General features: G+C 38.6%; 1 protein-coding gene across 6 annotated transcripts in view; it reads right to left on the bottom strand.

Annotated features, from left to right (window-relative positions):
- RIMS1 (regulating synaptic membrane exocytosis 1) overlaps nt 1-26,064 on the bottom strand; it is a 487,540-nt gene that overhangs the window by 76,244 nt on the left and 385,232 nt on the right. For 4 of the 6 annotated variants that reach the window (XM_065400580.1, XM_065400582.1, XM_065400583.1 and 1 more), the window contains one exon: nt 18,765-18,931. The exons of 1 other annotated variant lie outside the window; for it this stretch is intronic. In XM_065400580.1, the coding sequence (XP_065256652.1) occupies nt 18,765-18,931 (167 nt within the window). Of the gene's footprint in view, nt 1-15,202; nt 15,347-18,764; nt 18,932-26,064 lie in introns of all 6 variants that reach the window. One more of the 6 variants, XM_065400581.1, reaches the window with a different exon arrangement.

Genomic DNA, 26,064 nt, shown 5'->3' with positions numbered 1-26,064 from the left:
AAGGCTGCCCATTATAAAGACCCTGTTTTCAGTTGCTTATAACTGTGCCAAACTTTTACCATTTTGGCTGAAATTTTCCATACTGGGTGTCTGCCTCAGGGTGATTTTTTTTTTAAATTTCCGGCTGCAATTATTCAGTCATTTCTGAGAAGGAGAGTAGTGAAAATACATTGTATTGCACTGTCAAAAAATTCAACCTAGTGCCCCCTAACTTTGGAGTAGGGACTTTGCAGATGGGGTGGCCTTTGTGCCGGGGATGTGCCTTTTGCTTTGAAAACTTGCCCAGATTTGTCCAAGTTATGAATCTTTGAAAGCTTGAAGTTTGCACGTGCTCAGTAGAGACAGAGAAGTTTAGTCATTAAAATCTCCAAAGTTTCTGTCTTCACGGAGCATACTCCATGGCCTCACAGCTCCAAGTGTTGTCTAGGCTGCGCTTGTGCTGTCCACACAGAGGTGACTGAGCATGCTCCAGCTCACGGCTACAGGGACAAAACCAGACTTTCCCTGTAATTGCTGATCCCAGCTACTCTGGGCTGGAGGCGGTGGGCATGGTATCAGGCACTGGAACTGAGAGCAGGGAGCCAGTAGCTGCTGTGCTCTCAGTGACCCTCCTATTGGTGCCCAGGCAGAGTGCAGGAGGACGCTGTCTGATTCAAATGCAAATGCTGGACTAGGGGGAAGGAGAGGGAAAGAAATATATTGGGGCAAGGAGCCTGGTGAGACTGGGACTGGCAGAGGGAGAGAAAATGACAAATAGTTGGGGGCTGACTGGGAATAGGTGGGGAGACAAAAACTGGTATGGTTGGGCAAGGAGGCTGAGGGTATGTCTTCACTTTGAGCTGGAGGTGTAAACTTCAGTTTGAGAAGGTGTAATTCTCGGCTCAAGGAGACATACTGAGGTAGTGAGCTAAAAACAGAGTGTACCAGAGCAGCATGAGCGGGGGAGGGGCTAGCTGCCCCATATATCTACCCATCCAAGACATTATGTATGTAATTGGGGCAGCTAGCACCTTGCACTGACATGGCTGCACTCTATATTTAGTACACTAGCTCAAACACAGCTAACAAATCAGGCACCCAGAAAATGCGGAATGCACAATTAATGATGAACTGCAAAAATTTGGTTTAAGGGACTTGCATAGTATCATACAGGAATTCTGTGGCCAAGGCAGGGACAAAATTCAGTTCCTCAGAGCAGCATTCAACTACCTTAACCATGAGACAGTCCTTTCTCTTCCTGAAATACTTCCTCAATCACTCAGGGGCGGCTCTAGCTTTTTTGCCGCCCCAAGCACGGCAGGCAGGCTGCCTTCGGCGGCTTGCCTGCGGGAGGTCCGCCAGTCCCACGGATTTGGCGGCAATTCGGCGCCGAATTGCTGCCGAATCCGCGGGACTGGCGGACCTCCCGCAGGCAAGCCGCCGAAGGCAGCCTGCCTGCCGTGCTTGGGGCGGCAAAAAAGCTAGAGCCGCCCCTGAGTGATTGAGGAAGTATTTCAGGAAGAGAAAGGACTGTCTTATGGCAGCTTTATTATTTCTAAGAAATTCAAAATAAAAATACAATATAAATGTTTCTTTTCTGAACAACATCTTCAGTGACATTATTGGCCCGTTGGGAGGATTTGAGGACTGGCACTGGCCCTAAGGTAAATTGAGTTTGAGACCCCTGTTCTACTCTATTCCTGGACATTATCAGTCTCAGTCAGAATACTGCATTGCTAGGCCACCCATCCTGAGTATCATATTACACATATTTTTCTGACTTTCCACTTCTTAATAACTTGTACAGATCAACATAATTTTCTCTTTTCTATTCTGTCTGATGCCTTCATTCTTTCGCTTCAGTTATGAATTCCATCTCCTTAAGTCAACTTTTCAGGAGACATGGGGCCAAACTGTGAATAACTGAATAACTAATTTTTTAAAAATATCAATCTCTACTAAAATACTATTTCTCATTTCAGAAAAAAAAAAACACCTGCCGAATAGAAGGTAGCTCTCATGAATGATGCCACAGAAATGCTGAGACCCAGACACACAAAAGAAATTAGGAGCCTAAATCCTATTTTTGGCATCACTGTGATGCACAATCCTGTAGGTGCCTAAACTCACTGAGCATTCAAATGTCCACTGTAAAAGTTTCCTAGACACCTATGTTTTTTGCTGTAGAAGGTCCCTAGGCACCTATGTTTCTGCCACTGGGCATACACTCTGCAGCCTGAGGGAACCCTCACATCAGAATATCCCATAGTCCAGTGATTCGGGAACTCACCGGAGAGATGTCAGATCTCTGCTCAAATCTCTTCTCTCCATCAGGAGGGCTTGAGCAGGATGTCTCCCACATACCCAGGTAAGTACACTAAATATTGGGCTAAAAGATATGAGGGAGGTCCTCCTCTTTTCCCCACCCCAACTCCAGGAGAGGATCGCAAGCAGAGACAGGTGCCTCCCTGCAACCCAGTCTTAGGTACCTATCTCCATGAGAGGGGCAGGGCTTAGCACACATCTTTCATTAGCATCTCCAGTGGCTAGTGTAGTAGGCTCCCTGTCGAGTATGCTGGCTTTTGTGGGTCGCATTCTAAGGTACCTATCTCCCCCCCATTAATTGTATAGGAACCTAGGCACCTAACTTGGACTTTGTGAATCGCAGTGCAGTTCCTGTGAGATTCTAGGTGCCACAAAACCAAGTGCTCCCATGCCTAAGTCCTTTTGCGCATCTACACATAGGTGCGGGAACTAGGGGGGCTGGCTCAAAGTGGTTTCTATAAACAAGGTTTGCACTCTGGTTCAATGGCCCTCAGCATCCCCACTATAAAAATTGTTTAAGCACTTCTGCATCTATATAGAAGAAACTATGGCAATGAGGGCCAAATAAGTATCTGGATGGGTAAACCAGTATAAATAGCAAGAAATAACATGGTTCTCCTTGGTTACATACAACTGTGGAGACCTCTCCTTATTTCAGATGTCTATTCCTCACTCAGTAGAACATGCTCAATTTTGGTTTTGTCATAGAATCACAGAAATGAAGGACTAAAAGGGACCTTGAGAAGTCATCAAGTCTAGCTTCCTTCACTGTGGCAGGACCAAGTAAACCTAGACCATCCCTAATAGGTGTTTGTCCAACTTGTTTATAAAAGCTTCCAATGATTGGGAATCCATGACCTCCCTTGGAAGCTTATTCCAGAGTTTAACTACCCTAATAGTTAGAAAGTTTTTCCTAATATCTAAGCTAAATCTCCCTTGCTGCAGATTAAGCCCCTTACTTCTTGTCCTACCTTCAATGGATGTGTAGAACAATTATTACCATCCTCTTTCTAAACCCCTTAACATATTGGAAGACTGTTATCAAGTCTCCCCCAGTCTTCTTTTCTCAAGACTAAACATGCCCAGCTTTTTTAACCTTTCCTCATAGGTCAGATTTTCTAAACCTTTTATCATTTTTGTTGCTCTTCTCTGGACTCTTTCCAATTTGACCTCATCTTTCCTAAATTGTGGCACCCAGAATTTGACACAGTACTCCAACTGGGGCCTCGCCGAGTAGAGTGGGACAATTACCTCCTGTGTCTTACATACTACACTCATGTTAATACACTCTAGAATCATATTAGCCTTTTTTGCAGCTGCATCACATTGACGACTCATATTCAATTTGTGGTTCACTATAACCCTCATATCCTTTTCAGCAGTACTACCACTTAGACAGTTATTTCCCATTTTGCAGTTGTGCATTTGATTTTTACTTCCTAAGTGTCATATTTTGTACTTGTCTTTATTGAATTTCATGAAACAAGCTAACCAAAACCTTTCACCTTTCCAGGGATAGACTCAGGCTATGTCTACACTACGGGGGGAGGGAGGGTGTCGATTTCAGATAAGCAAATTCAGCTACGCGAATAGCGGCTCCCCCGTCGACGGCGCTTACTCCTACCTGGGCTGGTGGAGTACGCGTGTCGATTCGGGGATCAATTATCGCGTCCCGACGAGATGCGATAAATCGATCCCCGAGAGATCGATTTTCTACCGCCAATCCGGGCAGGTAGTGAAGACCAGCCCTCAGATTCCACCTAACCCATTTGTCTACTCCTGTGTTGAACAGGCTCTTGAGAGCAATAGCAACCAGTCCCAACATGAGAGTGGCTTTTCCAGAGCTAATAGAATGTCACTCAGATAGGAAAGAGTTTTAAAAGGGCAACACAATGTAAAGAAATCCCTTCTGCTTAGCTAACTGCTTTGTACCTGAGAGGTAGGGAGTAGAAGAAAAGATACTGTTGTCTCAAATATACCTCCCACCTCCACTTCAAAACTGAGAGAGAAGAGCATGCACTACCACTTTCCAGGTAATTGGGGTGCCAAAGAGATGACCTATTATTAAAGCAGACCATTTTTAGTTAGAAGTTCCATAACAGACAGGGTTTGATCCCATTTGGCTTTATGTAGAAGGCAGCCAGCATCTGCTGCAGCCTTCTGCTGCCTATATGGTTTGGAAGGCCACTGGGGAGGGTTCTTCCTTTGCCAGAATTAAATCTTCCACCATCTCACAGACTTGGACACAGCATGCTCCTTTATTTCTCAGTCTGATATGGACAATTTAGATCACACCTTAGACTGAAGCTCAATTACAGCATCCCTCTTTTGCTGGGCCTTTAATAAAATGTATTTACAGGCTGTGGTTTATCTCCAGCATCTGAGACATTCCATGCTCATGATAGGCCTGCCATATATGTAACCCCTAAAGTTTTCAGTAATTCAATAGTAGCATTTTACAATTCTTTGTATCAGTTTTTAAATTGGACATTTTTTATTTAATTCATTAATCTTTTTTCCCCCAACTCCTTAGTCATGTACTATTAACAATTCCTCCATTTAATTTGAAACGCTTTGGTTGTAGGTATGGCATTATTTCATTTTTCACCTTGACAGGTGAAAATTGCACTGCTATATTCAAATAAATTCAAGTCTCATCTTGGCAGTTTGGCTTTCAGCTAAACACTGCTCAGACTATTGTTTCTTTTATTCTTAGTTCTCTGTTTTAAATCATTGCAAGACACTATGAATGAACACCACTACTGGATAAGAATTCAGCTACATTATATTCAAACCTGATTAACTTTTCAATCAGTTTGAACTTTTGCTGGTTAAATTTAAAAGCAGGAAACTATTTAAACTGCTTTTAAAAAACTCCTAGTTGTTGGAAAATGTTTGTAAGTTAACTTCTTTCCTCCGTGAAAGAAGCTGGATAAAAGTGCAAAAGAACAAGTTTTTTAATAACAGACAAACGTGTTATAACTGCAGGTATTAAAAAAAAAAAAAAGGTGATGTGAGACATATTTTGTTTTGTTTTTTGACTCCTGATGTATTTTCCTTTATCTTTAGAGCCAAAACCCATTTTAAATAGTTAAAATTTTCAGCCAAAACAACTGAATTTGTGCAAGGTTGTAACATGAGCTGAAAAAATAAAATCCTATGCTAGGCTTTTCTAGACCTTTAAGCTCTAAATAATTGGAGAGAATAACTGTAAATAATATAATAAAGTTTCTAAAACTGTACCTAACAAAAACAGATCACTATTTTTAGTACAAGGTGGTTCTAAAAAGTTTAGCGTGCTATGTAACTTTGTCTACCCTGAAATTATTTTTCAGCTAACAACGTTCCACAGTGGAATGGGATGTGTAAAAATGTACTGAACTACACTTTAAACTCAGATGTGAAGTTCCTTAGCTTTTATATTAAGTTCTTATCACTGGGGTAAAATATTCAAGATGGCTTTTGTTTGTTTTTGACAAGATGACCCACATTTTGTTATGTACATCTTTTGCATAACACACAAATCATGGATTACAATGCACCCATATCTATGCACATGTGTATCCATGCAAATGCATGTGAACATCTGATTTAGTGCAAATGAGAGTCACTCAGCTTTGAAAACCCATGCCAAAATAAATAAATGTATAATATATAAATGTACGGCAATGCTTTATTAGAGCTTGTTTGAATCTAAAATGTTTCTATCACCTTTAACGTCCTCTTATTTTATTATAGTAATATGAATTTGAAAGTGTGGGCTAAGTTCTACAAATTATCTCAAGGAATATTATGTTTTTTTAAAAATATGGACTCAGTGATACTCCAGATGCAATTCCCCCTATCAATTAACACTGAGAGATCTTGTGTATAGAATAAATGAAAAAAATGTACAATGTAAAAAGTTAACTTAAATATACTATTTTTACAAAAGTAATATGTAATGGAAAATTCCAAGCTGGAAAGGAAGCTTCTGAAGGCATGGCAAAGGCACAGGCCTATGAGTCCAATGAAGGTTTTTTATTACTTTATTTGTAATGATAACAAGAGCCATGGAAAGTCTGCAGTCTGTCAACACCACTAGTTGCAGCTGTGGACGTAGTCAGCTGTGGATGCAGTACATTCTTTGTAGAAATATCAGCTAATTAATCTCATTATGTCAATGATAGGCTATAAACAACGGAACTGCTGGCATCACAAGTATTGATTATTACCTTAAGTCAAAAGCGAACCTCACACTGGATGAACCTAAATGCTCTATTATCTGTTTATAATACAAAACCTAGGCTACAAAGAACCAGCTAAATAAGAACTGCATTGGAGACAAACTGTCTGTAATATACTTCATGTCATAAATACTGCAGTCTTTTTTGCTGGCATTTACAGAATCTTTGTTACCAAACTGAAGCTTCACTCCAGCATTAAAAACTCAAACTATCAATTAAAATGCTTATTAGCCTTGTCATAATTGTCTCTGAAGGGTAACTCTGTGTTCTAATAATGGCCCAACACTTAGCATTAGAGTTTGCACTTAATTATTAATCCTATATTCAATCCCAAATAGTTGTTTTGAAATTAGTTTTGGCCAGGGGAATGACAATTGTACACCAGAGCAATTAGCGGAAGCTTGCCAGTTGCTGAGTCAGCACTTCCTTGCAAAGTGCTGAATGACTTCAACTGCTGCCATTTCAAGGTTGGACCAAAAGGTATAAATAGCTAGTGATTAACAAGTTATAGTCCTTGGTAATCTGTTCAAGTGGTTAATTATCCTCACTGTTAAAAATCTGCATCTTATTTCCTGATTTCAGCTTCCAGCAATTGGATCTTCTTATGCCTTTGTCTATTAGATTACAGTCCTCTATATCTTCTACCTGTGAAGGTAGTTAGCCCCAAACTTGTCTAATCTATGGATTTCCCACTAAATAATATCACACGGTGAACTGATGCTTTTAACACTAGATGGAGTATGCTATTATTACTTTTGCTGGCTCCTGAGAACAATTAACATTGTTCCAGCTTCACTCATTTGGTGTAATTAACAAACTAACTTTCTATGGCTAGAACATACTTTGTTTAGCTTCCAGGTTACAACTGGTGTATTTTATGGTTAATTGGACAGATTATTGAACTATATAGAAGAACCACCCCCCCAAACTAGTTATCTTGAAGTGAATTCCATTTGACAACTTTCTCTCCTGTTGGGAAGCTTCCTTGGGCAGGAGATTTTTTTGGTCATTTTTATTGCAATGAATATATGATTGTAAATAGTAAAAGACAAATCTCACAGGAGTTAGATTAACTCCTAGCATAATACACTCATATACAACTCAGGGTCACATGCCTCATTCTGACACACCATTTCTAATACAGCAGCAGAGCACAGTATTCACTCCAATTCTTTTCTTATTGGTGTCCCATCCTCCATGCTCTGTTAAACTGTTTTATTTCTGTTTAATTACTGGACCACTGAAATGGCCAAACTGAACTGTTTAAAATGAACAAATCAATGCAATCATCATCACAATCTAATTCTTAAATGTAATGCAACTTTTTGCCATGTTTACATAATCACATTGTCTTTGTACTAAGGCCAACACTGTGGATTTAGAATTTTCCTACGGATCTGAACCATCTCTGGGCTCATTCAGATTTACTGAGTCCTGTGTGCATACAGGAAACAGGGATGATGGCTAAGTAATAGTTGTCTGTTACCTGAGGAGGTAAACTAAATTGTAGCAAGTAGATTGAGCAGTAACATAGGAAGTAGCCTCCAGTACGCAGTTGTGGTGTCAGAAACAGTAGAAAGCTGAGAAGCAGAAAACAAGTTCAAAAACACACACAAAAACCAAATGTGGTGGGATGGTAGATTGGTGAAGAGAAGAATATGCACCTGGTGGAAGACTCAAAATTGAATGAGATAGTCTGGTAATTTATAAAATACCAAGTAAGAGAAAATTACAGGGCCTACTACCTGGCATGGGGAATGGGGAGAAATATTCAGGTCTTCAATAAAAGTAAATTGGAAGAAGCACAAGCTTAGAAATAGAAATAGAGAATTTGCACAACATCATGGATATAAATAATCACTCAGAAGGAAAAGATTCTCCAAAATAGAAATGTATAACTTTACTATAACATTCTCAAATCCATGCCAATTTGCTTTGTGAGAATAAATGAGTATGGTTTCATTGAGGGTAGCTATAGGTGCTAAAATAGTTAGTAAAATCACCTTAATTTATGACTCTAGAAGACCCAATATTTAGCTGATTGCCTATAGTCCTAGCAATTAAGTAAAATATGAATGTTCTATCATGTATAGCACAAACCTAAAGAAGCTCATAGAAAGACAGTAAGAATATGAAGATAAATAACTAATGGGAGCACAGCCCAGAATCCTAAGAAATATACCAACCTATAATAAAAGAATTGACTTAAACATGTCCAAGATGAAATCTCACCTGATAGAGATGTGAATATTCACTCAGCAGTATGTATCACTTTTATTACTGCTGCACATATACTATCTGGTCTGTAGTACTGCCTGCCTGAGAACTCTGAAATGTAGTTCTGTTGATGCACATATTGAAATCCTGTATATGGGTTCATTCAATCATGTAAATTAGCAACACAATGAAATGAATATGGATCAAGGGCCAAATCTTTAGTTGGTATTCATTTGCATAGCTCCACAGAACTCAATGGAAATATGCCAATTTACAGTAGAAGATCTGGTCCCTTGTGTATTAATTGACACGTAATACCATTTAGAGACAGATCTATCATGAGGCCAGTAGTCCATGCTCAAATTAGAGGACATAGATCTAAACACTAAATGGCATGCATGACATGCATGCAAGTTCCAAGACATGCTTATTATTGATATGACAGCAACATGATATCCATGTTACAGGTGACACATATATTACATTTGCAACTGGGCCATCCTTCAAACACCCAGAGTCCTCAAAAGAGGAATGAACCACACATTAATACTAACATCTGCTGTGGTCCTATGAACAGAATAGAAAAGAAGCTTATTTTTGCCACTTATGGAAGCGAGCATACTGAGCAAGGTGTGGTAGAGAGACCTCAATATTGATGCAAAAATAATATGAATAACATTATTATAACTCATTTTCATAATGTTAGGCCATTACAAACTTGTTTGGTCCTTTACTGAATATTAAAATATATATCTACAAATATGTTATAACCAGGATGCTTGAAAATGTAACAATACCTGTCTATAGTTGGTTATGCTATAAAATGTTCAAGCTAATCAAAGAAATTACAGAAGGCTTCTTTCTGTCATCCAAAAGTTAGCTACGATTCAGGAAGATAACACCTCCTTGGTCATAAAACTGTTTATGACCCCCCAAGAGTGTTTATATGTATTTTAAAAGGCAGTTTTCCTAACTTTAGTTTGTTTTATCTTTTATACTATTTGATTTTGTGCTATGTTTAAAAGATGTATTGGTTACTGAAATCTGTGCTTTGTACAAAATATATAATAAAAGTTCAATTGCTGTAACACACAGATTGTAACTCTAAGGACCCTGGGTCAAATAAAGAAAATGAGTGTATTTTTCTAGACCCAGGACTTTTCCATCTTGTATAAGATACCAGTTTGGTACAGATATAATCCTTTATATAAAGCAAAAATACCATAACTGAAATGTGTTAAAGTAAAAAATTATCAATTTCTATAATAGTATTAATGACACAGATTAATGCACAAGTCTCTAGGTCAAGAACCAATGTAATCTTTAAATGTAGTGTGATTTTTTACATGTACAGTACATTTATCACCCTGAATTTTCTACTAAAACAGAATATTTTTCAGAGGTATTTCAGCAAAAGAATATGGTCTAATATGCCATTTGCATAGCTTCTATAAAGTATACATTTTGAGAAATTCTGGCATGTATTTCACAAACCTGCAAATGGAGTTATTGAAATCCTGATCCAGCAATGTACCAGAGAACATACTTAATTACTTCACTGGGACCACTCATGTACTTAATGCAATGTTAAGCACATCTCTTGCTGAATCAAGGCCTAATTGATACAAAAATCACGAACCTTCAAGATCCTGAGCTTGTACTATATAAGAACATAAGAACGGCCGTACTGGGTCAGACCAAAGGTCCATCTAGCCCAGTATCCTGTCTACTGACAGTGGCCAATGCCAGGTGCCCCAGAGGGAGTGAACCTAACAGGTAATGATTAAGTGATCTCTCTCCTGCCATCCATCTCCACCCTCTGACAAATAGAGTCTAGGGACACCATTCCTTACTCCTGATAGCCATTAATGGACTTAACCTCCATGAATTTATCCAGTTCTCTTTTAAACGCTGTTATAGTCCTAGCCTTCACAACCTCCTCAGGTAAGGAGTTCCACAAGTTGACTGTGTGCTGTGTGAAGAAGAACTTCCTTTTATTTGTTTTAAACCTGCTGCCTATTAATTTCATTTGGTGACCCCTAGTTCTTGTATTATGGGAATAAGTAAATAACTTTTCCTTATTTACTTTCTCCACATCACTCATGATTTTATATACTATGAGGTACTGAGAACCCCCAGTTCAACTGACAGTAATCTGAGATGAGGGCATGTAGCATCACTATGGTTCCTGCTGTGCTGAAGTACAGTATCTAAATGATGAATACTGTTGCTAATATAATGGGCCCAATCCTGCTTTTTCTGGTTGTGGTTCAAACTCCCAGTGAAATCCAGATGCACAAAGGATGCAGGATTGAGCCCAACTGTGATACTGATGAGTCCCCATTAGCCAATAACACTACTCAGGATTTTAGTACTATTACTCCCACTTATATGTTGGTGTGGGTGTGGATGGCAAATACCTTAGACCATGCATTGAAAATGTCACTCCAGTTTGAACATGACTGTGGATTTATTCCCTTTCCCCACCAGCGATTATTTGCTTTTGTTTGCTTTATAAATAACTTAACAGCTTTCACAAACTCTCATAACAGCTTCCTTTTGTTATCACTTCTACTATTGCTGTCTACAAGTCCTTGTAATAAAAATTTAAAAGGTTTTAGATTTTAATTATTCTATATTAATCACAGAGAAAAATATTAACTACAGCCACAGTGTATCAGGATATTATAATACAAAGTCAATATACAGATTTGTAATTACCTTTGTAATTAATGTGAAACTATACAGTACAAAGAACAGGAGTACTTGTGGTACCTTAGAGACTAAGAAATTTATTTGGGCATAAGCTTCCGTCTGCTAAAGCCCACTTCATCAGATGCATGCTTGTTAGTCTCTAAGGTGCCACAAGTACTCCTCCTTCTTTTTGCTGATACAGACTAACACGGCTACCATTCTGAAACCTACACAGTGCAAAACCTCATCAATTTAAAAATATTTAAATGCCTTTGGTTCATTATGATTTCCTTGGCTGGCATAGCCTGAGGCGAAATTTAGATGTTGAGGCTTTGTGATGCAGTATTTCTGTTGTACTAATTGCAGTACAGCACTAGCACCCAAAGGGCAGGTGGAAAACCAAAAGGGAAAAACTATTTCCAAATCAACGAGTCCAATTGTGGTTACATCTTATCAGATAAGATTGCTCCTGGAGGCCTGATCCCATTCCCATTGAATCTGATTCATGTTCAAATTGGAGTGACAGCCCTACTGACTGCCACGGTGCACGAAGAGGCTCACAGAGCATTTTATATATGAGAACTGTACAATAAACAGTATGAAACAAAATGGGGAACTGAAACAACGCACACCTAAATGCAAAAATCTAGACACTGACTAGGTCGCCACATCCATTACATATTAGGGGCCTGGATATCAATTATGTATTAAAAGATACTGCAACTCTTACTCACACAAGTAGTCCTTATAGAAGGCCCTGTTTTGCTATTAATAATATTTTTATCTCTTCTACTGTTGACGACAATGAATGTTCACACCCATGATACACAGGAATAGACCGTTCTATCCTTGCACTCCCTGTGTTTTATTTTTTCGGAGTGAATTTTCACTCCTCTTTCCTGTCCAAAAGTGTAATGCCAGCCAGTCAGCACTCAGGTCATTTCTCAGTGACCTGAAACCAGAGTATCACCCGCAACCCGTCTGCAGACTCAGATGTGGGGGGCTTTGTCTTGGCTAGCAAGGGAAAGAAAACACTTGGCCCCTTTAAGAATTGTAACCCTCCTTTCCCTGTCTTGGGGGGCTGTGTGCTGTGGCTGATTTGTTGGACAGAAAGTTGCAGCATAAGCCTATTGGCTCCTGTGCACCCAATGGGAACGCTTGTAAGTAAGGCTTTAAGAAAGCTGTGATTGTTTGGTTCAAATTTGGTTTTGGTGCAGCGGGCCTGGCCCATGCTACCTGGTGGAGGCAGAAAAAAAGTTTAACTACCTGTAACTGTTGTTCTTTGAGATGTGATGCAGCGGCCCCATGCACCAGAGAACTTTGCCTAGCCCCTGTCCCTGGCCATATAAGGGCTGAGCTACTCTGATCACCTCAGTTCCTTTGTACCGAATGTCAGAAGAACAGACTCTGATACAGAGGGGACAGAGGGTGGGTTGTGGAACCCATGTCTGCATCATATATTGAAGAACAACAGTTACAAGTAGGTAAGCATTTTTTCTTCCTCTAGTAGATGCAGCCTTGTATTCCATGCAGATGGCTTCCATGCAAGTACTCGCAGGAGGTGGGGCTCTGAGTCCATTTAAAGAAGGACTGAAGGATTGCCTTCCCAAATTTCCATCTGATCTGGATGCAGCCATAATGGCGTAATGGTTTGCAAAGTATGCACATGGGTCCGAAAGGTCGCCCTCCAAATCTCTAATATAGGAATGTCATTTAGCAATGCCATTGACATTGCCTGAGATTTTGTGGAATGAACTCATACTGCTTGAGAAGGTGTAGCCTGGGCTACTTCATATGCTATCATGATACAGGATATTATAATACAAAGTCAATATACAGATTTGTAATTACCTTTGTCTGTGAAGAGGCTGCTTGCCCCTTCATTCAGTCCACATATTAAACAAATAGACAAGATGAGGAATGGAAAGGTTTAGTTCTATCCAGATAAAAGGCAAGATCAATTTAGAAAACAGATGTAGTTAAAGCAGTATAACCCCCTACTGTGGACACAATTATACCATTATAAAGGTGCTTCCACTGGTATAACTTATTTTGGTAAGTGTAAGTTTAATTGTCTAATCTGTTAGAGTTTAGCTACCCAAGAAATTACTGTGCAGAAAGCCATGGTGTGAATCTACAATGCTCGTGCAGTCCCATGCTAATATTGCTACAGTATAGTGAAAATTCCCAAGTGCAGCTTGGCATAGTACTTGAAAGCTTTGTACACCAAGCCGCACTCTGGGACTTTACCTGTGCTGTAACAGAGTCAACACAGGATCGTGCTGCGCGGCAAGCTGGTGAGCTGTAGAACCACATCCTGGCTTGGCACATGGTAACTTGCCATGTAGACAGGCCCTTATAGTTAAAGTGGTACAAAACCTGTGTATAAAACAGCGCTTCCATCTGACAAGCATCCAGTAGGCTGCTCCCCTCCAACCTGTCTCACAGAAAAAGGACTTACAAGCTAAGATCCCATGGGAACCTTTAGAGATGACACTGAACCCAATAAGAGCTCCAGAATCCATAGAGTCAGAATTGCCACACCTTGGACAGTCTCTCGCCTCATCAAAGGGTTATACAAGGAAGAGTGGTGAGAATTCACTTCAAGACAGTTAAAAACTTTAGTTTGATTAAAATAAGTATCTTAAAAGTTAACTTGCAGGATCGTTGCTAATTCTTGTGAGACCTTAGGAAGCTGGAATTCAGAGCTAAGAATAATTTCATCTAAAAGATTTTTCTTTACAAGAACAAGGAGATTGGCTTAAGAGAAACCCTAAAAGGAGTATTTTAAAGCATTTTGATATTTTAAAATCCATCCTTTTAAACTAGGGACTAATTTCTCCTCCCTTTGAAGAAGCTACTGAATTTAAGAGCTCTCTGAATCTGAGGCGTTCATACTCAGAGTGTATGTATGCATAATCATTTGATTTTACCTTTGAATGCTCAGATAGTCATGCAGTACCTTTAGATGAAGAATAACCTCTTTTCCTTTGAGAATTAGAGAATTAGAGGTACTGGAAGAAATCTGATATCTGATTGTTGTCTATTGTAAAGAATTATTGTTATACTCTTGCTTACCCTTAATCATAATCTACATAAATTGCTTGCAAGACTGTATTTAGTATTTCTTATATGACTAGAATATCTTGTGCATTCAGACTTGATTCACAGATCCTCTTTCAACTGCTGATTATATAAATTGTCTGCAGTGGCTGAATAAAATTGATTTAAAATAACGAAAAGTGTCTTGATTTGAAAGAACTGTCTAAGGTAAAAAGTATACTGTGAAAAGAACTCAGTATTACATTAGTAAGCTAATGCTCCCTGGCTCAGTCAAAAAGGGGTTATCAATATTCATTTCATACAACTATTAGTTATTAATATTAACTAAAGTTATTACTTCAATCTAATTTGCTACATTCTCTCTAAAATCAGCTGGCATCCCCTGTATTTGTAAATTCCCCTCCCTCCTTCATGCTTACATTCACATCATTTAGACATGTTATACTTTCTACCCTCATACACAACATTACAAAAACACACTTTACATGGCCGCTGGGAAGAAGTTGATGCAAATTATGTTAACTGATGAAGGTGGGGGTGGGAACGTGGTTTGGATGCGTTTCCTCTGCTCTTCCATTTGATAAGCAAGCTTTGCACATAAAATGTTGGTTTGTATAGCACACAGGCTGCTGAACTATTAAAACTAGAAGGAGATGGCAGCTAGGAAACACACATGAGGACAGGAAGCTAACCTTTACCTCAAATCAGCAACAGAATGCCTTCTCTTTTTCTTGTCTTCCATATCCAATTTCTTTTCACTGTGCCCCGTTTGGTCATCTAATTCCCATGATATCCTTCTTTCTCTTTTGCCATCATTTTTGCAGATCTCTAAGGACTTTGACCTTTCCATAGTCATAACATGCAGGCATGCAAAATTAAATGTAGACAACTCAAATTGAAAATAATGAACTACAGATGCTAACTCTAGATTCACCTGATGAAACACTTTTCAACATTAAATTAAAATGACTTTAAATTTCAGTAAGAAACACTTTTTGAATGACTACAGTAACCAACTGTAAGTTACATCTGAAAAGGAATTATGGGTTATTTAATTTTAAAGATTTCATACCATAGGATCTGATTCATTATAAGTATGTGAGAAAGAGGAAAGTCTGAAAAAGTGATACAGTTTGTTCTAAAAATATTAATAATTAAGTAGTAAGGGTCTGATCCTGCAACATTTACTCATGTGACTGGTCTCATTGACTTCATTGAGCTTATATGCACAAGGAACGTTCACATGAATAAGGACCTGACTCTGCAAAGACTTGTGCATGTGAATAACTTTAATCATGGGAGCAGTCTCACTAAAATGAATAGGTTTGCTAACTTCAGGAAAGTTAGTCATGTGCGCAAATTCTTGTGGGATTGGGCTCAAAGAGTTGAAGAGGGTAAAAGGGTGGTAATTATTGATAATATCACAAAATTCAGTCTAATCATAATGTCCGATCCTGCAATTCTGGCATGAAATCCTGCCCTGCTCAAGTCAGTGGAGCCAGAATTTTCCTCTGATACCTCCCACTAATTTTAATGAGAGTTTCAGGAGTGCAAGATACTGAAGATCTGATTCTCAGTTTGGAAGAATAGCAATTCAGATTAAGAATATTTTTTTCAAATGCTTTTAAAAAAATTCCATATTTTTTACTGAACAACACTGTAATTATAGTTACCTTATAATGATTTTATGTTTTGCTCATTGTACTATAATATAAGAAGAGACCAGTTCTGGGTGAAGCCTGGACAAGGAAGGCTCCATCTCTCTGCCCTAACCAAAGGAACCTGGGCATGGTCAGAGGTCAATATTTCCTGGATCTCTATGAAGGACTAGTGCTTATATTATGGACTTTAACACCAGGTAGCTATTTTGAGTTGAGATTTGTTTTTGGTTAGCCCCACAAGGGGACTGGCCGGCATGCTATGCCAGAGAAGGAGCAGATCATTATAGAACCAAGACACAGGAAGGTTACTAGAGAGGAAGAATCCCTGCAATGGCACTTCCTGACATGAAAGGTAGGGGTTCTAAAGGTGAATGCACACCATAATGCTCCCAGTGATTTCAGTGCAGCTGGATCAAACCTCGTAGTGAGGAGCTCTATGGAAGTTGGAAATGCAGTGTTTGCAAGATATTTTAGACATTATTAATTTTTTCAACTGAAAATAGATCTTAACTAATCAATACCACAACATGTTGGCTATAATTTTTGAGATATAGAAATAATATTCTTATTCACATGCCCTATAGCTTCACAGGCATAACCAACCAGGACTGTGCTCCTTCATTTGAAATAGGAAAGGAAAACATTAACATGTAAATAACGAAAACAATATTATTAACATAATAATTTATGCCTCAGACAATTTCTGGTTATATACCAGTGTTTACATCAAAATGGGTTTAGTTTAAAAATAATCTCAGGTTCAGATTCAAATCATGCTCAGTATAGCAAGAACCTGTCCTATACACCTCCACCCTGATATAACGCTGTCCTCGGGAGCCAAAATACCTTACTGCGTTATTGGTGAAACCACGTTATATCGAACTTGCTTTGATCCACCAGAGTGCACAGCCCCGCCCCCCCGGAGCGCTGCTTTACCGCGTTATATCCGAATTCATGTTATATCGGGTTGCGTTATATCGGGGTAGAGGTGTAATTCCTATTGTACCAAAAGGTGTATTCATATCCCATTGATACACTTGTTGTTCAGAAATCTAAAAGAGACACTGACTGAAAGTAAATATAAGGAAGCCAAGTTTATTCCTCATTTAGGGCCACATTCTACTACCCTATGTTGAATAGTACCTTGCACCCCAAGTAGTCTCAAATAGTTAAATCTGGCTCTGAAAATCACAGATTTACAAAAAAGGTAATCAGATTTTTAAAAATCTACTGTGAAAGAAAACCAGCTTCTGGAAGTAAAAATTAGTCTCCTTAAACAGACCCAATCTCCACTCATATTATGTAAGCAAAAAGTCACAATGGAGTCAATGGGCTCCAGTGAAATTACTTGCACGAGAAAGGTGAGCAGAATTTAGCCCCACCCCCAGGAGAAGCTGGGGAAAACTAATGATTTGTGTTCCAAAGTGCTCTAGCACTTGTAGTTATAAAAATACTACAAAGAGATCTGTGTTTGAAAAAATCGAAAGGAAATAGAACCGCTGATTAGGTTGCCATATGAACTCCACAAAGTGGAAACCTAACAACTGAAAGAATTTATCAATACTTCTGGACAAGTCCTATTTGTATGGTAATGAGATTAAATTATGGCCAAAACACAGCAAAGCAGATTACTGATGCTTAAGGCTACACAGCTACATCTAAAATCCTCCCTATCTGCAGGGGGCAGTGTGCGTTTGCATGTGCCCACATGCACATGTACACTCACAACAAAGACACACTGAGAGAAAAAGTTAACCAAACATATTGATTTATTGGTAAAATAAAGAGGTAAATCTGGCAACATTTAATGATTTTTAATTTGCGTTTCAGTTGTTTTTTTGTGCAAAATTAAATCCTTTTATGGAAAATGCAAAGTGCAGCAACAGTACTATGGGCAGCAAACTGACATATTACCATTTATACGCACTCTGAAGAACAATTTTTTTCCTTTATACAACCTCAAGAAACAGCCCTTCACTTATGTAGTTGTTTGATGGCCATGTAATTTCCCTTTAAACTATAGCTAGTTGACTTTCCTCTCTAATAACCCTGATCCTGTTAGGTAGTCAGTTCTCTCAGCTGCCTTTGATCTTAATAGAAATAGGCCCTTTGGCCATGATATTGCACAGAGGGTGGTATGGGCATCTGGGCAGCATCAAGACCTCTGTGGTAACACAAACTAAGGAATTAGGCCCCAGTCCACCATAGCATTTAAGCACATGTGCAACTTTAAGCATGTAAGTAGTGCCACTTAAGTGCTTTGCTGGATCAGAGCTTTAAAGTACTAATTTCCAACTTGCTCCAAGTTTGGGTTTCTCCTTGCACAAATATAAAAATTTGCTGTTGCCCTGTCTGAATTTTTTGTTTACCTGTTTAAATGGCTGGATGCCAAGATGGAAAAATATGTTCATTTCACAAAAGATTTAGGATGATCACGTGTATGTTTATGTGTGTGTGTTTATATATATATGATATTTTAAATATATTCTATTATATAGATCATAAATATTTATATTTCTTGTTTTATTTTTATTCTTATATTTTATTTTTACACTAAACAAGAAAATTTTATACATTTAAAATAGCATCATAAACTCACCTGATTCTGCCCCTAGGGCGCTCAGATTGCTCTGACATAAAGCTTGTGCTGCTGAGGCGTGAGGCACTGCTGGTACGGGAAATGGCTGACACATCACTCACATCACTATCTGATGATTTGGCAGAGACGTTATCACAACTTCTGTACTGATCTGTTTGTATGTTATACTAAAGATTAAAAAAAGAAAGTGTGAGGTTTCTTTTCAAAATGTGAAATATACTCAGACAACAAATGATGAGGACAATTCTTTTAAACGCCTGAAATAGCCAAAGTCCCAAAAACTTCAGAAAAGTGCATATATTTATAATAATGTCTTGAAAAAACTGAAAATACTATAGGTTACTTCAAGCAGATGGGCTCCATCTGTATGGCTGGGATGAAAGAACTAAACTGTGATGCATGGAACACTAGAATATTATTTTCTTGTTATTTAGTGCACCAAATTATGATTTGTACAAATAAAATGTTTTATTTACCTCTAGACATTTCTGTGGTGTCTGTGAAACTGTCTAGGGCTCTTTTGAAGTTTCTATATGTGCCAAAGATGGATACATTGGGATGTATCAAAAGAAGATCATGGATTGACAAATCCATCCTCACTAATAATTAGTAAGTGGTAAATTACTTGATATCTGAATCCTTAACCTTACTCTGAGAAAAGGTACTTGAATACATTGAAAAGTTCATTGGTTGAGCACAGTAGCTAAAATAATGTAACATACATACCAATGTCATTTTGTGATCTACTTATTTATTATTTTGAGAAAACTCACGCAAGAAAAATAGTGTTTAAAATGATATTAAAGATATTTGATCAAAGAATGCTAATGGAAGATGAAGCCTCTTTTAGGCTCTGAATCAGAATTTTCATGTTGCTCCATCTACTTTATGTTAAAAATGTCACCCTCTTCTGATTGTCAGACCTCATCTGACTTTATGGGAAAGCAATGAAGAAATTTCCACCCAATAAACCCCTTAACTGCTTTTCATTATGTGGTTTTACCAAAGTAGGACTTCCTTTTTAAAAACTACAACATGGCACATCCACAGGGTTTCAGTCAAGTTTGAAAATCCAATCTGTTGAGCTCAGGGCACTTAAGGATGTCATTTTTTCGATTTCTGATAGAAATTCATGATGTTGGGCAGGGGTGGGGGTGAGGATGGCCAGCTCAGTTTGTGGAGTGACTTTGTAGTTTCTGCTTTTAGATGTCAAAAGCATCATGGTGGGTGACAGACACTGTCTGTGTGGGCTGTAATTAGCTCATGCACTAAATGCACCTTCTCCTGTACATTTGTGGGTATTGGAAAAAGAGGACTCAGAGTTGCAAGAGTAAACAGGAATCCAGAATGCAAGGTTGAAGGAAACTCCTCCCCCTCATTCTCTGTCAATCACATACAAATCTGCTGGTAAGAAAGGGAAGGAAGAATAGATAATAATTTGTTGCTTGTAGCCTCTGTGATACAAGATAGGCTTCTTAAATATATTTGTATCATATTTCTCAGATACTTTATAACACTACTGCACTATAATCAGATTGTCCAATGAATCCGATGACAATCAGGATGAGTCATTTTCACCAATATTCAATTGTACTGAACACATCCTGAGTGTTGCTAAGGACCAGCAACTCCAAAAGGTATCAATGGAAGTTGCAAGTCCTTAGTACTTTTCAAGATTAGACCCTATGTATTTTAAACCCATGTGCCTCATATTAAGCGCTTACTGGTGTTATACTGTATAAGGAACTGGTAACTGCTTGAGGATTTTAGTGATTGAATTTCCTTTGCCTTATGCTGATTTCTTCCATTTGAAAATTTGAAGTCTGTTATTAGGCTCTTGTTCTTCAATAATCTGTGATCTACACTATGCATGTGTGTCTATATGTATGTACACATTCTCAAGTATGTGCACATATGCGCACACACTCTTATACAAACTAATTGACTATCTACAACTTTCCAAATGCCATATCTGTGAAATACCTTTAGAGAGTCAACTCATAACAGCAAAGTTGTATACAGGTATACAGTTAGAACTACAGAAATCTAGCATTGAGGGATGACTTCAAAAAATGCGGATTCCCCCCCCCCCCCACACCTTAGCATGCCATATTTTACTTTTATACTCTTTTTGTTTTGTTTGTGAAGAGAGAAGTGAAAATAAATACTTCTCTGATTTTCTTTCAGTCATACAAGTATTTGCCTATCAGTAACATTAGTTAGAGTATAAAAATAAAATAATAGAATCATAGGGTTAGAAGGAACCACAAGGGTCATCTAGTCTAAGCCCAGGATGCAGGATTTGTTGTATCTAAACCATCCAAGACAGATGGCTATCCAGCCTCCTTTTGAAAACTTTCAGTGAAGGAGCTTCCACAACCTCCCTAGGCATCTGTTCCATTGTCCTACTGTTCTTATAGTTAGGAAGTTTTTCCTGAGAGTTAATCTAAATCTGCTATGCTGTAGTTTGAACCCATTGCCTCTTGTCCTGCCCTCTGTGGCAAAAGAGAACAACTTTTCACCATATTTTTTATGGCAGCCTTTCAAGTATCTGAAGACCACTATCATGTCCGCCCTTAATCTCCTCTTTTCCAAACTAAACATACCAGTTCCTTCAGCCTTTGCTAATATGGTTTGCATTCCATCCCTTTGATCATTTCTGTCACTCAACTCTGGATCCTTTCCAGTTTCTCCACATCCTTTCTATACATTGGTGACCAAAATCAGACACAGTACTACAGCTGAGGCCTAATCAGTGCTGAGTAGAGCAGTACTGTCACCTCCCGTGACTTGCATGCTATACTGCTGTTAATGCAACCGAAAATTGCTTTTGCTTTTTTTGCAACAGCATCACATTGCTGACTCATGCTGAAGCTGTGATCTATCACAAATCCCAGATCTTTTTCAGCAGTGCTGCTGCTAAGCCATTTCCCCCCATTCTGTATTTGTGCATTTGGTTTTTCTTCCCTAAGTGAAGCACCTTACATTTGTCTTGGTTGAATTTCATTTTGTTGTCTATAGCACAGTTCTCCAATTTATTGAGATCCCTCTGAATTTTAGCTCTATCCTCCAAAGTATTGGCAACCCTCTCCCCCAGCTTTGTGTCATCCAAAAACTTGATCTGTATGCTTTCTGTATCTACATCCAGGTCATTAATAAAGATGTTCAACAACACCGGACCCGGAAATAAAATGTATTACATCTAAAGGTTTTTATCCTGTGCTTGTAATGTCAGAGCTTTCTGAATTTTCACTACTGTGAACCAATCCTGTTTGCAAACCAATTTATGAATCAAACACTGAAGGGTTCATACTGACCACTGTGTGATCCAGGGACAGCTACATAATTGCTTGGGAATTTCAGTCTATAATTGGAGTTTGTGAGAAGGGTGTTGGTGGTTTGTGTAAAAACAGCTGAGAGAGAGAGAGGGTGAATTCCTGCAAACGAAAAAGGACAGAAAAAGCACTGGGTTGGGAAAGGTGAATTTTCAGCTCCATTCTGTAGTGAAACCAGCAAGGCCCTGAGCGGAAACATGGGAAGAGATGAGTAATAGCTTGGAGTACAAAGAATCACACAAAATTAAATGCCATTACATTTTCCTCCCATCACGCTCACATTTGCAGAAGCTCAATGCAATAAGTTGTGGGAATGAATTCTCTTCTTACTGTAGTTAAATGTAACACTCACAGAGGCTCAAAAATTGGACAACTGCCCCCCCAATCCAATTTCTGTTACAAACTTAGGTCCTCACCCTGCTCTTATTGATGTTCATGGCAAAACTCCCATAGAATGTAACAGGTACCATCTAAAAAGTATGGAGTGCCCTAATCTTCCTGACTTCAACTGAAAGTGAAACCTTGACCCTATTTAAATAAATGGCAAAATTCCCATTGACTTCAATGGAGCTAGAATTTCACCCTGCATGTTTGTTTAAGCCAAAGCAAGGAGTGATTTCCCAACAGGCAATGCTATAAAAACATTTTGTTTAAAATATAAATGTAAATTCTCACTCCAATCCAAGGATTTATACTCTTAGTATCTTCAATAGGATAAATAGCCCACAAGTGCCTTTTACAATTTCCCCCTTTTCTCAAAGCAATCCTACCAGTGTAAGAGTGGCAAATCTGTTCTCTCAATCATGATTTTTCTGCCCAGGATTGAACTTTGAGGAGCAAATAAAGTTTAAAGTTATTAAGTTCTTTTTCATGTCCTTTGAAAACTTTTGTAACTAGCTACAATGTGACAGTGGATCCCTTATGCAAGCTGAAACTTTGATTTCTGTTCAATAGGGAGACTGCTGTCTTCTCTAGACTGATGGAATAGGAAACCCAGGTTGAGACATTTGATGAGTTATCACTAGCACAACAACCTTCCCCTGTTTTTCTGCTTTTCACTTGGATGAGAGTCTTGCTTCTGCCTGATACCAGATAAGTTTTCCATAGTTCCCAGCACATATTCTTAGTCTAGCTGCTCAGTGACCACTGATACCCCACACTGCTCATCCAAAGTCTCTCAATGTGTTTTGAACATAATAAGTCTCTTTTACTCCATGTTTCCATATAGTAAAGAGCAGCAGGATCTCAGGAGTGGCTCAAGTGTGTTGGTTTCCTGGACTGCAACACCTTTATTGTACTTTGTGCACATCACTGGAATGTTGTGGTCACGTATCTTTTCTCAACTTTGGGATTTGTCCATCTTTCCTCTTTTGCCATCTATGCTTCTCTCTTAATATACACTGACAACTTTCCTTTCTTTGCTTTGTTAACAGTAGTCCTAAGGAATCTCAGTGTTGCATGATTATGTAGGTATACAGTGGCCAGGGCTGGATGGAATGTCAGACCAGCTGAAGTGTGGTACTTGTTGCCTCCTAGTGACTGCCCTACAAAAAAGGTGTAAGTACTGCTACTGATATTAATAAGGATTCTCTACTATTCCCAAGTGAGAGAGGCCTGCATTTTAAAGCAGACGGTTCTATTCCTTATGCTGCATGGACATAGTTTAAATAAATACGGATTTATTAGAACACATACAGCCAAAAATATCCCCCTAACACTCAAGCTCCACCAGAGGAAATCATAAGCCATTTTAGAAAACACTCTGCCCGAGAATGATTAGCTTCTACGTGAGATACTCTCTGCACTATGGAAGCCCCCTTAAATGGAGCTTCCAGGAGTGGCTCCAGGCTAGGCAATTGTTGCCAAGCAGTGGTGCTTGAATATTCTATATAGTGGGGGTGCTGAGAGCCATTGAACCAAACTGTAAACCCTGTATATCATGGGAACCACTTCAAACCAGGGGGTGCAGTAGCACCCCTAGTTCCAGCACCTATGTTGACAAGGAGCCCAAGAGGAGCCAGTGGCCTTAGAGCCAGCGCAGAGGCACAGGGCCCCAAACAGATGGCTTATTGCCTCCAGAGGATACCTTATGATCCTTGAGGGTCATTGAATTTTCTGCATGAAGGAGAGAAGCAAACATGGGTACCCTCTCCAAGAGAAAATTCACAGAAGACTCTGTGGGAGACCCTCACAAAGCTTTCTCCCTCCCTTGGCCACTTCCCACAGGAAGGAGTAGTCTGGATTCAGAATTGCAACCAGTGGGCTGTGCAAGTGAAAACACTCTGTTCCGTTTTTCCTGTTCTTAATGAACTTCCCACACAGAAAAAACAAAATGAGTAAATTGTATTGTTGCCAATCAAATGCCCTTTTTATTGTACTTGAAAGGGTATTTTGCTAATGTAGGATAAACAGAAAGACAGAAAAAGCCATATTCCACCCAGAAAGGCCAAATTTCAATGATTTTTAAAAAGTGATTTTTCTCAGTTAGAAACAGGAGTAAATAGCACTTCCAACAACAGATTTAATTTGAATGTTGTTTGTGAATATTATATTACTTCATTTAACAATCAATCAATGCTATTTAGGTCAATAACATTATATTAGAGCAGGACACATGGCATTGCCCTACAGAGAAAAGTGCCATGGACTGAAAGAGATCCTCTTATTACTATTATTTAAAATTTGGTAGAGAACCCCACTAGGGTCCAAGGGGCTAGGATAAATCTGCTATTTAGAAAGAAAGAAAGAAAGAAAGAAAGAAAGAAAGAAAGAAAGAAAGAAAGAAAGAAAGAAAGAAAGAAAGAAAGAAAGAATAGGGGTTAGCACTGGAGGTAAATACACAGTAATTTAGACACATTTTATAATGCCTAGTAATGCTCAGGAGCATTCTCCAGCAGAAGTCTGAAGGAGTCTTTTATTCATCTAGAATCCCAATACACTTTCAGCTGTCCAAGTGGACTCCAAACCTTATTTAAGAAAATTCATATAATCAATTTTTTTCTTCTCACATTTTTAAGTGGCCACAAAAGCAAAAAAAGAATCAAAGAAATATATTTGTAAAGCTTCAATAAACTAAAGCATGAGAATTTTTTGCAACAATTATTTTTCTCCCAACCATATGTGGTACTTTAGGGTGTTTTTATTCCCAAAATGTGTTGCTCATCCCAAAAGCAGAATATGGTACTTGTTCTGATAACAACTACTAGGCAGTAGGTCTATTTTTAGTCATTAATAGTAACAAGGATGGGAAGTCCATTCCCTCTGCTGTGTAACAGCATTAGTTATAACTCCTGTTCTGTGTTACAAAAATATAGCACTCTTTCAATATAACTATCTGAAATGTAAACTTGTACTGCAGTTATTCTGTTCACTTGCCACCTATGGAGTAGCTCGCTCCTGTACTGTGTCAGTGAAAGTAGAAAAAGAGGGTTGATGAACTGCAGACACACTAACTTCAGTAGAAATAATGGAGACACAAACTAAAAGAATGTTCTTGCTGGAGGTTATTCCAGTTCTGTTACTGGGATATTAATATTTTCTTGGTTAAAGGGCAAATTTCACAGATCATTTCATTAATCTTTTAGTGGGTTCAAAGCTCATTTCTACTTCTTTCTCCCCACTCTCCCTACTACTATATAGTAGTATAGTATATATATAGAGTATAGAATATAAAGGGGCTTAGGATTTAGCTTCATAGTCAAGATCCTGTGGCTTTCCTGCAGCACACAATAAAGCTCACTGTATACACCAGCCTCTATGGACTCTCTCTGTGTGGCATGCAAAGCTCTGAACACAGTTGCTCAGTTCACGGCCCTTCTGTAAGGCTTCTCTCTATCATAGGTACTTATATGGTCCTCATTACAATAGTATCTGAATGCCTCACAATCTTTATCCTCACAAAAACCCTGTGAGGTAGGAAAGCATTTTATCCCCATTTTACAGATGTGGACCTGAGACACAAAAAA

Source organism: Emys orbicularis, chromosome 3 (genome assembly GCF_028017835.1).
Source record: "Emys orbicularis isolate rEmyOrb1 chromosome 3, rEmyOrb1.hap1, whole genome shotgun sequence".
Taxonomy (NCBI): domain Eukaryota; kingdom Metazoa; phylum Chordata; order Testudines; family Emydidae; genus Emys; species Emys orbicularis.
The sequence above is the reverse complement of the archived record's forward strand: the minus strand, read 5'-3'. Positions and strand labels throughout refer to the sequence as shown.